The sequence below is a fragment of the Myiozetetes cayanensis genome, unplaced genomic scaffold (assembly GCF_022539395.1).
Source record: "Myiozetetes cayanensis isolate MyiCay16 unplaced genomic scaffold, myiCay2020 scf1, whole genome shotgun sequence".
In the NCBI taxonomy this organism is placed as follows: domain Eukaryota; kingdom Metazoa; phylum Chordata; class Aves; order Passeriformes; family Tyrannidae; genus Myiozetetes; species Myiozetetes cayanensis.
The window spans coordinates 129815222-129829296 of record NW_026086604.1 but is presented as its reverse complement, the minus strand read 5'-3'; the positions used below and the strand labels follow the sequence as shown (position 1 = coordinate 129829296).

The following is a 14075-nucleotide window of genomic DNA, read 5'->3' as shown; positions in this document are numbered from 1 at the left end:
TATAACTAAATGCTCAGAGAAAGTATTTATAAAACAATGTATTATGGAAAGCATTCTTAGATTCCCTTGGTAGTTTGCGAGACAAAACTTAGGTTATGGGAAAGAAGGGAGAAGGGGAGAGAGAGAGATCTTTAATGGCTCTTCTAGATAAGAAAAAAGTTATACTGTCTTTTATATAACTGCATGGTTACATGGTTGTTCTTTCAGGTATCAAAACCCTAAAAGCAATCAGAAGTATAATTGCAGAAGATATTTCAAACCTATTGAATGAAGCTTACAGACAATTGAATCTTTTGAAGTTATTTTTAAACTGTAAGGAAAACTGTGTGATTAAGTGCTTGGTTATGCCTTGGTACTTAAGGACAGCGTTATAACCCCATATGTAGAAAGTAGTCTTTAACTTGAGCACTTCTAGATTTTAAAAGCTTAACTTACAAATGACCATTTACTATCAATTTTTCTTATAATTAACTGCAGCTGAACAACTTACATTAATTTACCTTTACAATCCCTATCCAGACTCTTGTGGGCCTTCCTATATGATTAATTCTGTGTTTTGGGGTAATAAAGGTGCAAGCACACCCTAGATAATATAAATATATATATTTATGGTATAGTATATGTATACACTATAAAACCCACCAGTAAAGTATAAAAATATAGTGCCTGTAAACAGATCGAATCTGGCTGGTGCAAGACCCTGTTAATATGCCTGGTTGGGCCCACTTAGCCTCAGGCAGAGCCGGTGGCAAAGCATTTCATAATGGAGCGTAGGGAAAAGGAGAGAGATAATGTTGTTCTCCACTCTTTTGTCTGTGCACTGTTAATATTTACCCTGCAGCAGCATTAGTGCTTGTCACAAACCAGTTTAGGAGATAAACTGGCAGAAAACAGCACATAGCCTCACTGGGTGCACTAAGTGATTAACTGTTGCCAAAAGGCCTTTGGAGATTTACTCCTGCTTATGTTCCCTTATGCCAGTTTTGAGGCTTGTTGGACCCTTCTATGAACCAGCTTAAATTCTTAAAGAGTAAAAAAACACATCCAGTAAGAAAACAGAATAGTTCTTTTGTTGTCAGTAGTTTGGTTCACAGAAGCATCCTGTTAGTGGCAGAGATGATGGGAGCATAAGGCTTAGAGAAAAAAAGGAACAAAAAGCATTGAGTAATGTTTTCGCTTTCTGGTGGCACTGAGCGTTTAGTTCAGCTGGCTGTGGAACTGCAATTGGATGCCAAAAGGAAAAAAAAAAGTAACCTAAAAATTCAGGTCCTGGTGGCTGCTGAACTAGTTCGTAATGCAGTCAGATAAATCCCAATACTGCTGTGAGGAGGGGAAAGGGAATGTGGTTGGGGTTTAGGAAAAAAAAAAAAAAGAAAGAAAAAATGGGGAAGGAGAGATTGAAAACACAGGATGGCTTCTTTTCCCAGTTATTTTGTCATTAGATTGGCTTAACTGCATCCTCAACATATGTTCTGGAGGAACAGAAGTGTGCTGCAGGATGATAAGGGTGCTAGTCTTGTGTTAAGCAAATTCAAATCTTACCAGATTTTATTAGTTTAATCTTTACATTATATGAAATTAAACTGCTTCTGTATTATCCCTATACTTGAAAGGACTATAGCTACACATGAATAACATTGCAAGATTAGGTCTGCAGTATGTAAATCCTCCCTAAAAAATCATCAATTGTCTGTGTTTGTCTTGCATAAGCCTCAGTGATACATAGTAGGGTATGAGTACTTCATTGTATGACTGCACTTGTTCTTCCTTTGTCCTCTAATTTCTAATATAAGCATATTTATAGGTATCTGTTAATAGTATTCAGAGTAGTTATTGGCTCTTTTTGAAGACATACAAGCTTTTGTCAATGCAGTTTTTAAAAGACTAGGAATTTTCTGGTCAAAATGGGAGCATAGTACTACAGGAGTGTTTTTATTGTCTCACATATCACATAATTACAGAACGGGTAAGGTTGGAAGGGACCACAGTGGGTCATCTGGTCCAACCTCCCTACTCAAGCGGAGTTATCAAAAATCACACTGAACAGGATTGTGTCCAGACTGTTCTTGAATATCTCCAGTGAGGGAAACTCCACTACCTCTCTGGACCATCTATTCCAGTGCTCAGTCACCTGCATAGTAAAGTTCTTCCTCATATTCAGATGGAACTTCCTGTGCATCAGTTTCTGCCTGTTGTCTGATGTCCAATTTCTTGGCAGCACTGACAGGAACCTTCACAGTATTGTGATTTGAAGAGCTGAGAAGCCATAGCCATTCTTTGCATGTTATAGTTGAGATTTTTTTTTGTCAGTTCAAACAGTTTCTGATACATGTTGACTAGCTTGTGTGAAACTGTAAAAAAGACTTTGGGGTAGAGATGGGGGAACTTGGGTGAGAACATAATCTAGTTTTTTTCTCCTCATAGCAATGTGGTTTCTACTTAAAGTAATTGTGATTTTGCAGGGGTGCTTTTCTTATTTTCTTTGTTTTTCATTTCTTTGGGGAAAAAAACCCTTTATATGTACTTCCCAAATACCACTTAAGTGACTGCATTGTCAAAAATGGCACTTTGCAATTGAGTTAGCAAAAGCTGTGTCTTATTAGAATCTGTTTATTGATGACAGAGATAGGAGGAATGAAGAATATGAGCCTTGTGGAAGCATGATTAATTTTGTCACTTCTGTGCTAATTAGACATGATTGAAATACAATAATTTGTATCCAGTACAAAAAAGAATACAGTGTAAATGAGGGCTTTATAAAGATACAGCCATTTAAGAACATTTTCTAAAAGTTAGTTTCATTTATGTTCCTCATCTTCCTGCAGCCCAACACCTGTGTCTGAAAGGAGAAAGACTCTGAAATATTTTTGAGAACAGATTTTTTTGATTTAATGGAATGGTTACATAAGTGCTCTGCAAACACTTTAAATGAAGTCAAATGCTGAAGATTTCAAGTTCATGCATAGTTCTTCTGTTGCTTTGGTTAACTTCCCTGTTATTCCCTTGCCATCTATCTGTATTTTTCAGAAAAAAACCCCAAATATTTAAAAACTAGGGTTTGTAGTACTTGCTCTGATCTGTTCCCTGATTATGTGTATTTTCTGGACTCATTTAATATTAAACAATCTAGCTCACCTGAGTAGGATTTCAGTGTTAAATGCTCTAAGCTTTTCTTATCAAAATATTAAGAAAAATCAAATTTCACACTGGTGAGATTCTATTGTTTAATTTTCTTGTTATAAACTTATTGTTTCTCTCTTTTATCAGTTTTTGTCTGAAGGGTGAGGGACTGGATGGCAGCTATCCTGCTGTCATAGATTATACACCATACTTGAAGTTCACCCAAAGGTACTTTTTAGCTTTACTCTGCTTTTCTTTATTCCATTGGCAAAAATTTCCTTTATGCTGGGCCTCTTTTTATTTCACATTCAAAATAATATTCATCTCTAATTACAGATCTGTACCTTTATCTTTAAGACTGGGGGAATTGTTACATGACTCATTAATGTGAGTCATGTTAGCTTTGTTTCCTTGGCTTGGAATCAGAGTTCAGCAGGAAACAAATGCTTTATCTCCTTTGATGATTGCCAGACCAAGTTGTCCTTTCTGTTGGGCCTTTTCTGTGTAGCCATAAACTTAAAAGTAGTTATTTTGTGTATAAAAATTATATATGCCCTGGTAAATGTAAGATATGACATGAGCAGTGTGAGCTGTTAACACGTAATAGACAGTTATGACCAGTTGCATATATAATCTGACTTTCCAACTACATTTTCCCCCTCTGATCAACCTTATGATTATTAATAAAAGAATTCTCACTATCTAATAAATCAGGTAACAATCTGACATAATCAAAAACCAGGGAAATAAATAAAATATGTTCTATTGTTAAGTTTGCCAAAATGAAGGAAGCAGTTGGTAGTTAGTAGTAGTCTTGTAGGTGTACAACTGAACATGAAACATCCCAGTTATTCTCCCAAAGCTCTTACTAGCTTATATGATAGTGACAAATTGCGTGGTTCAGTTAAAGCAGAATTTGTATCACAGCAGGATCATGAGGTTGGAGAAATTGCTACTTAAAAAACTGAGTAAATGCTGGTAATGCAGTGGGAAGCATAGTTGTAAGGGAAGATTTTTAATGGGTATTGAGATAAATCAGAATTCTAGTCTTTGAGACAGATGTCTGCATTCTCTGGCATACATTGATTCCGTATGATATGAAGATATATAAGCAATGAGTCTGCTTACTATGTTGGGAGATACATTCTCTGCAGTAACAGGCACATGATCTTTGCTATAACCATAATGATACGTTCTCATTTAAAGTTATCATGATTTACCATGGTGACAACCACTTTTTTGATTTCCGGCTGGTTTTTTTTTTTTTTTTCCAGAAAAAAATAAAATTTATTTTCAGATCCTCCTCTTTCTCCTGAATTTGTGAAGAAAAGATTAAGTCACCACTTCCTTAGCATATTGTAATGCATTTGTCCTTTGTATTCCAGGAGAGTAGCCCACATACAGTTGTCTAACTTGACTAAGTTCACAAGCAAATTTTTACTATGCCAATAAAAGCTTGAAATATAAGTTGTGTTTAGTGATCTATCCTATCCCAACATTTCGATTCTTTTTGGTTTACAGAGCTTTAGATATTTTTAAGAAATGTGGTGGTTTAATTTCAATGAGAATTTGCCTTTTTACAAGCATGCCTTTTGACATGGCTCATAAGTGTGTTCCTTCAGTTCTGACAGCATCAGCAGTGATGAAGAAGAGCTAAGAACGCTGGGCAGTAGTGGCAGTGAAGGCAGTACTCCAGAGAACATCGGCCCTCCTTTCATCACAGATGAAAACAGTTGGTACAACAAATGCAAAAGGGTAGAACAGAAGTACCGGCTTGCATTGGAACAGAAGGTAAAAGATCAGTTTCGTGGGGGAGTGTGAAGCCAAAGCTCATCACCAGCCAACTGGTGACATAGGCAGTTAAATTAAGTCAGGAAAATATATTAAATGTTGTTTAGCTTCAGGTAAGTGGCCTTAGATTTTATGATCCTCAGAGTATCTAAGCATCTGTGCTCAGTGATTTGAGGGAAAAGAGGTCTGGGGAGATGTGGAAAGAATAATAATTCTGAGATCAGATTTCAGAATCTAAAGTAGAAGCTTTGTCTCTGTTTTCCGATCTTGGGGTTACATCCAATGTATTTCTGACACTTAGTTTGTGAGCTTGAAGTGAACATGATCTTCCACATGACTTTTCCCTTCCTTAGATGCTACAGAATTTTATTGATGTATGTAGCCTGTCAGTAGAAGGCTTTTATGATGATAGTGGTGTTAAATTTAACACTTAAGTCTTAGAGTAAACAGAAATGATCAGCAAAGTAATCCATCTAGTAGGAAAAGTAAAAGTGCCTTCTCAGTGATACTGTGATGGGTTTTTAGAAAACATATGGTTTTAAGACTTACTTGAAGCTAGAATGGGAAAGGAAAAGAAAAAGAAGTGTGTTTGATTTTAATTTAGATGGCATACTGAATGTTACCATAGAAACCAAAGGTAAGTTTTCCATCTACACCCAAGACACTTTAAGTTAAAGGTGAAGTGAAATATATGCCCAAACCTTTTAGTAATTTAGCATTTTCAAAAGGATAGCGCTTGTCAATTTTTTATAATGTCATATTACATCTACAGTAATTACAGTGCATATTAGCTAGTGAGAGAGAGAAGAGGGAAGACTTCATAGACACTTAAGAAGTAGAGCACAGAAGAAGACAGAACGGAGCAGGAAAAATGAAGGGAAAATAAGAATTTGAGTTTTGTAAAATTCTGAGCACAGTAAACCATATGAAGGACTGCAACTACAGAAAGGTGCTTGGAGGTGTAATTATTTCCCTGCATACAGAATCAAAACTGGTTTACTTTAATGCATTTGGAAGAACCTAGCTAAAATTTTTCTTAGTAACTGTGAAAAAGTCAGACTTGCTTGTGGGATAGTAAGTGAAAGGTATTTTTTGAAAAGACACATACAATTATTTCTTTTCTGTTTTGGGTCCCTTAGACTTCTTGGTTTTGAAATATGGCCTGAACTGTTGGCATCCAGGTTGCTGGTACCATCTTTCCAGGTTGTGTGGCATCATTTTCCATATGGAAAGAACTTATGTTTCTGGGGGTCTCTTTGGTACGGAGAGCATTTCCCCTGCTTCTGCAAACCAAAATGTGCCAGTCAAAAGGAATGTCTTCAAATACATGAACAAAATGAAAACCTTGCCCTCCCCATCCCAACAGTCCTTGAACCACCGAAAAATACTCAAGACAGTACTTGATCCTTGTGTCCAGACATAACATAGGATCAGTTTGCACTCACACTCTTCCCCATCATGAGGAAAGTGTTACCAGCTCTGGAGAAGCATCAAAGAGAACAAAAGAGGTGGATGTTTATTTTCGTGTTTCATCCAAGTGGTTTATTTCCAAGGATACCTCTATCATACATTATGACATACATGGTGCCCAAATCCACTAGCCAGAATCATTAGCAAACTTAATATTTGCATGAGCACGAAGGTCTTCAGTAGCTGTCACAGTGAATGGTGGTTTTGATTTATCCATGAGTCTAAGATCCAGAAACTTTCCCATTCCATTGAAGTTATTTGCCAATCTCATACTCAAATTTTTGAGCATTATTATTATTTTAGTGAGTCACATTATTCCTTGTAACATTCTCTTAATGGACTGCCAACTTCTCTAGCTGTCTAATGTAAGGGTGAATTTAAATCAGTTTTCGGATAAATCTTTGAAAATTTTGATGCATTTAAAACAATTTTCAAAATGATAACTACTCTGACAGCTGTTGACACTTTCCTAATTGTCCTCCTTTAGAATGCCTACTTGCAATTGCAGCAGGAAAATGACTTTTTTATTCTTACAGGCAGAAAAAATTCCATTATTTAATTTTTATTTGAGATGTGCCTGCCAAGTTTTTATTTAATTCACCTCAACTATACTACATCTGTTCCATTATAACTTGAAAAAATGACCATTAAGAGATTAGGTGGACTGTGGAATGGAGCTCCTTTCCTGGTGTTTCTCTCTCTTCCCTTTTTGGGACTTTTTTCATGGCAATAAGTTGAATCAACAACTGAGTTGCACACACAGCAATAGTACCAGTTAGTTAGAGGCGGTGTTTTTATTCAAGCAAAGGTGCTTTCTGACTGTCTCTGTGTTGGAAAACTGGGTGTTTGTGACAAGAAGACCAAGTTGAAAATGTCTTTAGTAACTGATGAATGGGTCTGATGGATCTTTCTTTTGCTCTGCTGTCATTCACTTTGCCCAAACAATTATAAATTCTTTTGTGCCTCCCAAGTAAGTATGTGTACTGCAGTCATTAACAGCAAAAGTGAATGATGTTTACCAGGGCCACCATATGACACTAAGGTAAAGGTCTCTGTCTTCTGAGTCATTTGAATGGTAGGATAGGGTCAGGTACTATTCTAGCAAGGTAAATCCAAGCATTGATTTATTGGATCGACAGCTGGTTTAGACCAAGAATCTTTGGTTATCCTACTATCCTGTCTTGGGTACTTGGCCAAAATAGATGTGGAGGGAAGAATAAACACAAAGCACATGTATATGCTCCGCTTTTCCTCTAATACATTCTTGGCCAATGTATATCAGCTGAGTGACTTCCTGAGGCTGATAAGGTTTGTCTGTGCAGTAACCTAGGATGGATCTCTCTTCCAAATACTTGTCAAATATTCCCTTCATCCCATGCAAATTTTTAGCATCCCAACAATTTTTTTTTGCAAAGCATTCTGTGAATCTGTCATCTGTTGTGTGAAAAAACACCTCCTTTTCTGTCTTTCGAATCTGGCTTCTACAGCCTTGATTTCGTGGTACCTACTTCTTGGTTGTGTTTTTTTTAAATTAGGAAGAGTCGCTTCCTCCCTGCCCTCTCTAGCCCACTCTGGAAATACGATGAGTTTGTCTTTTCCAAGTTGTCTCCTGTCCAGATTAATGAGTCATACCTTACACATTTGTTACTTATGTGGAAGTTATCCCTTCCCTATTTTGGAATGGTTTAAACTGTTCACTTTGGTGTAGTAAACTCCTAAAGTTTTTGTGTACTGTTTATACTGGAGTTTTATGTGCTTTTACTGGTGGGATGGTGCATCTCTGTGCCACTGTAGATAAGAGTATTTACTGCTCATAGTATTCTGTTTCTGATGCTTCGTGTCTAATATGTTTTTGTAAAATTTGATTTTTTATTTTTTCCTGAGAGGCCAGAAATTTGTGTATGTCCTAACACATCATTTAGTACTTTCAAAGTGCTACTTATAGCTCCAAGGAGTATCTTAGCAGTCAAGATGACAGTAGCATTTGATGAAGCAGAACTAGGCATACTGAAAAGCTCTCAAGATTCCTTGGAACTTGTACTGAAAATAAAAAATTCCTATAAAATATAAATATTTTCAGTGGATGGAACTATATGTAACTATAGAATCACAGAATACTTGTGGTCAGATGGCACCTCTGGAGATTGTCTAGTCCAACTCTCCTGCTCAGAAAAAGGTAGACTAGAGCAGGTTGCTTAAGGCATTATTCAGTCAGGCTGTGAATATCTCGAGGATGCAGACTTCCCAGCCTGTCTGGACAACCCATTCCAGTGTTTTGGTCATTTAAGACCAAAAAAAAAAAAAAAAAGAAGAGGAAAAAAAAAGAGGTTTTCCTATATTTAAGTAGTTTCCTGTACTCCTGTATTTCAGTTTGTGCCATTGTCTCTTTTCACTGGCAACCACTGAGAAGAGTCTATTTCTCCCCTTAAATACTGATGATAAATAATAATGGATTTCCCATTAAATACTGATGCACATTGATATGATTTATTTTTCTTACCCTTTGCCTTCTCCCCAGCCCTGACCTGAGCAATTCCAGCTCGTTCTTTCTCCTCTCATATGAGAGATTCTCCAGACCCTTAAGAGTCTTTGTGGTGATGAATTACATTAGTAGCATCTTTATACCAGCTAATGTGAAACCTGTTTTCTTATTCAACAGGATTTGAGAACAGATGCACCAATTCCACATCTATGAAAACTGCCCTTTTTTTTTAATACTTATTTTTAAATGTGAGCACCTATGAGAGAGTTGCACAGTTTTCCACAGGTTTCAAGGAATAAGCACATTTTATGTAGTGTAGACTTAGTGTATCTAGTTTTAACTGAGACTTTATTTGAAGTTATTCACATCTGACATGCTGGAACTCTGCCTGAAGAGGGAAATGGAATAGCCAATTAGTATGTATAACATACTTTGTGACCAGCGTGCCATCACAGCTGCCATTAAATACTCACATAGTGGATTTTTTTAGGTGACTAAGTAGTTTGATTAGGATTGTCCCATTTCTTTATAGTATCAGCTGGAAAAACAATGGCATACGTGCACATTCCAGCTGTACATGTCCAGTGTTACTAAAAGAAGTGACCTTCACTGGTTTTCTTACCTTATACTTTACTGTAGATTAGTATTTATTTCAATAATCTCCTTTGTATTTTCAATGTGTGATGAGGTATTGCAGTTTTCAAAGAAACTTTAGAATAACGTATATTTTTTTCATAACAATTCTGGATCTCTTTCATTAACTATATAGATCCATGTAGTTTCTACTCTTGTGCTTCTTGTGCAGTATCTAACATCCTGCATCTGTTAAGTTGTAGAATTCTGTTCTTTTTCTTGTATTAGTGACTGTTCTATGTTGCTTTTGAAAAATTAATTTGTGTTTCATGCTGGTGGAACTCCTGTCTCGTTTTTTTCATATTCCTCTGCAAAAGTATGTGATTTTTTTTGTTACCTATTAAGAAATACCAAACTAATTTTAAGTTAATTTACCAGTCTGTTTAAAAATAATTAATAAACCCTACAACAAAACCAAAGTAAAACCATATGAATCATAAACCAGAAAATGTGAATATACGTAAGGAAGTTTTTGTGATAGCTCTTTTAAAGTTTTGTAACAACTTACATTTCCAGGGTTATCTTGAAGAATTGGTACGACTCAGAGAAAACCAACTATCTGAATCTGTCTCACAGAATAAACTGCTATTACAGAGAATTGAAGATATGGATCTAGCCCATAAAATGGAGAAGGAGCAGCTGGAATATATCATTGTGGAGCTGCAAGACCAGTTGTAAGTTAGTATAATGAAGAAACGTTGTTAGAGCAGTATTGTTTAAAGTATTTAACTTATTTAACAATACAATACAAAGAGCTTCTGGTCCTGTGGGAATGAGATAAAGTTCTTAAAGAAATTGATGTATTTTAGCTTTTAATGCTTTTTTTTACTGAAAAGTCTTGTATTTGGAAATGGCTCCCCTGAAAACTTCAGTAGTGTAAGACAGAATAATTCTGAGATTAAATATTTAATTTTTTTTTTTTAGATCTGAAATAGCTTGCAGTAAACTTGCTTAAATTTTTAACACATTTTTCTAAACTGTTCTTTATATTCTATGACTTCCAGCTTTAAGACTACCCCTTAAAATTACTGAAAGCAGCTTCCTTTTGAACACTATTTTTTAATGTTAGGCAAGGGGGGATAAAAGAAAAATACTTATTTTCATTGTTTAGATTATAACTTATTTGTGTGTGGCTCAGACACAGTAGAAGTTCATCTGGTAGTCCTAAAAATATTCAAACTGGTGAAACAGTTTTCTAGTCACCCTTTCTTCAATGCAGGGCAAAATGCTAAAACAACAGTATAAGGCCTATCATTTTAATAGCATTTGTGACTACTAATATGATAGATATTTGAATATCTTACGATCCTTACACAATTTATCCTCTCAGCCCTGTTTGTTGGCTGTAGGGAGGTACTCTGCTTTTGCAGAGACACTCTCATATTGGTTGAGGCTCTGAGCAAGCTGGTCTGGTGGAAGGTGTCCCTGCCCATGGCAGGGGGCTTGGAACAGGATGATCTATAAGGTCCCTTCCAACCCAGACCATTCCATGATTCAATGTTTAAAGACTCAGATAGATGGAAAACTTGCTGTCTGGTGATAAATTGCCATGAGACTGCTATGGTATGCACCCACAGCAATTGAATGTTCTGTTCATAACAAATACAAGATAAGTTATTTTACCTTATATCTGGAGTAATTTTTAAGTGTCTGAGCCCTAAAGTAACATGGTAGTCATCTGTGATCTTTGAAACAATCCTGGATAAAGAGAATATAAGAGACACTATCCAGAAGGGTCTTTTCTATGCAGTAAAAAGTATTTAGCTTATAAAAAAAGATGATTTTTTTCCTTCTGCTCTTTCTTGTGATAAATAATTTTATTGCCAGTGCTTGAAATGTATTTTATGAAAATCCAAAGGAATACAGAATTTGCATTTTATTTATGCCAATTTCAGAGTTAAAGAAGAAAAAAGATGTTTTTCCAAGTTTCTTTTTTTTTTTCACGCCCCTCTGATTGCCTGTAAGTTTTTGAGAGATACCTGTTCTTGAGTTATTTTCTGAACTTACTGATATGCCTTATGATTCATGTTATACTGCTTTGGCATCCTTGGTTATTTGGGGGAGGTGTGAGCTCATTTAAACCTACTCTGGTATTGGAAATTTTGAATGTTGATACCTGCTGTTAATTTCTAGCTGAGATATATGCAATCAGACTTAGAGTTTGATTTTGTTTGCTGGCTTTCTTATGTAAAGGCTCAAACTGTGGAAAAGTTTCTATTGTATCTTGACAGTGTGTTTTTGTATAGCTGTTTGTGAGACACTGCAGTCGGGAGTCTGAACTACACTAGATATTTGGAGAGGTAAAATGTTGCATTTTTATTGTTGTTAGTGTAGTGTACCTGTCAGATGAGGGAAGGGAAGAAGTACTCCTAGCAGGTTTCTAATGGTCAACACCATAAGTAACATATTTGCATAATATTTGGTAGTTGGTAATTTTCCTTTTTGTTTTGTGTTTTGTTATGAGTTTGTTTTTTTTTTTTTTTTATTCTGACCAAGGGTGACGTGGCAGCAGAATGTGTTGTATCATTAATGTGTCTGTAATGAGACATGAGTTTTGGCCAGTTGCTTTTTATGGTCCAGCCATTTTAGAATGATGTTAATGTGATTCCACATCTTAGTGTTTTGCTCTCCTACCATTAGTAGCATTTTGAAGCAGTGAATGTATGGTGTAATCTGTTTGAATTCTTTATAAGGAGGTAAGAGCAAGTTTGGGACTGTAATTCTGCCCAAGGCATACTGCATTACTGTTTGTAAAACACTTGAGATCTGATTTAGGATCATTTGCTGTGTAATCGAAACTAATATAAATAAACATTCTATATTTTCTTTTTAATGATGCTCTTCTATTCCACTGGCTGTTGTTTCTGAGGTAGCAAGTTCTATGGCTTCAGACTTTTGTTGAATAAGGATTTGTCAATGTTTCCAAAACGATATTTCACAGGCATGCAAGTCAAAATGTTTTATGTATATTATCAATGGGTTTGGGCGGCATCTGAGTCTAGGCCTATTTCTGCCTCACCCAGAAAAAAAAAAAGGGTGAGATAAGGAAAAGAGATCTGACTCTTTTGACAATATAGGTTGTTATTGTTGCTGACTTAGAAACCAGCTAAGACAGAATCAACCAATAAACACCAGATAAACAAGGCCTTCTGGTTAAAAATTAGATTTCCTCCAGAGACATTTTTCCACGTGCATGTTTAATAAGGCAGTTTACTGTGAAGCATGAAATAAATATGGGGATAGGAGATTGGAGAAACTTGGAAGTAATTTTTCTTTTACAGAGAATGTAAATGCTATGCTTTGTGTTCTAGAATTTTCTGTATTCTGAACTTTGTCTCACACACTTGAGTATCCAACCTACAATGAAGAACAAAATTTTCAATTTAGTTAAGAGCTATTTTACAGATCTCTTAAATACCAATATCTAGAAAATACAGAAGCTGAAAATTTATCAGATTAGTTATTCACAAAAGAGTAACATTTTTTTGTGTGTCTTTCAGCTTAATTGGATTCTTAGTAATATGCCCACCCATCTGCGGATTGGAGCTCTCTCTTTGTAAATCAAGTTAGGAAAGGGAATCTGCAATGAAAAACCTGAGCATCAGTCCAAAACATTTAAGCTAATGCACAGCTGGTCAACAAGGAGGTTCAGGCCAGACATAGAAAACATTTCTGTACTGGGAGGGAGGTTAAACATTTCTTCCTCTTCCTAGAGAGGTGCAGGATGCCCCCAACCTGTCAATGTTCAAGAGGCATTTGGGCAATGCAATTAATAACATGCTTTAACTTTTAATCAGCCTTGAAGTGATCAGGCAGTTGGGTTAGATCATCCTTTTAAGTCTCTTCCTACAGGAACTATTCCGTTCTATTCTCAGAACAGCTTGGTCTTTTACCACCCTTTCAGCATCTCCAGATAAAGTGATTGCCTAGAGATAGGTGTGAATTATAATAATGATGAGGCATTTATGGCCTTCATCTGCTTTCTTCAGAAGCCATCACTGGGATGTGTTCTTGTCTAGGACTTGTAGTTGAACATTACAGAACAGTGCTTTTGGCTCCTCTCTTCTTTAAAAATAATGTATTTTTACAGTGAGGGTGAGGCAGTTCTCAAGGCCTTAAAGTGCATAAAATCAATGGCTCACAGGAGGACAGCCAGGAGAAGCCTGTGATCCATGGCATGTCTGGCTGAATAAAAAATTCTGTAACATCCAAAATGTGATGGGAAAGGAATCCCAAATAATCAAGGAATTGTATTCTGGAGTATTCAAACTCACATAGACAGACATTCCTTCCTCCCAAGTGATCCTGTGAAGAAATATTGAATGTCTCTTGAAGCAGAGAGACATTTGATTGCACACCCCATCCAGTAAAAAAATTCTAACCACCTCCACAATGTAGGTATATTTATTTATAAATTATATAGGTGTACTGTTTTTCTAATCTGTTATTTAAATTTTTAAACATACACAAAAATAGAAATTTAACAGTAAGAGATAAGGTTAAATAAAAACTATTTTATATTTTTAAAAATTTATTAACAGTACAAAAAGTATTTTCTTCCCGTACCCCAAAGAATTGT

The 14075-nt window shown here is 35.9% G+C and overlaps 1 protein-coding gene across 1 annotated transcript in view; it reads left to right on the top strand.

Annotated features, from left to right (window-relative positions):
• RUNDC3B (RUN domain containing 3B) overlaps positions 1-14075 on the top strand; it is a 52377-nt gene that overhangs the window by 20550 nt on the left and 17752 nt on the right. The window contains exons 6-8 of the mRNA XM_050333594.1: positions 3268-3348; positions 4743-4911; positions 10013-10170. Of these exons, the coding sequence (XP_050189551.1) occupies positions 3268-3348; positions 4743-4911; positions 10013-10170 (408 nt within the window). The remainder of the gene's footprint in view (positions 1-3267; positions 3349-4742; positions 4912-10012; positions 10171-14075) is intronic.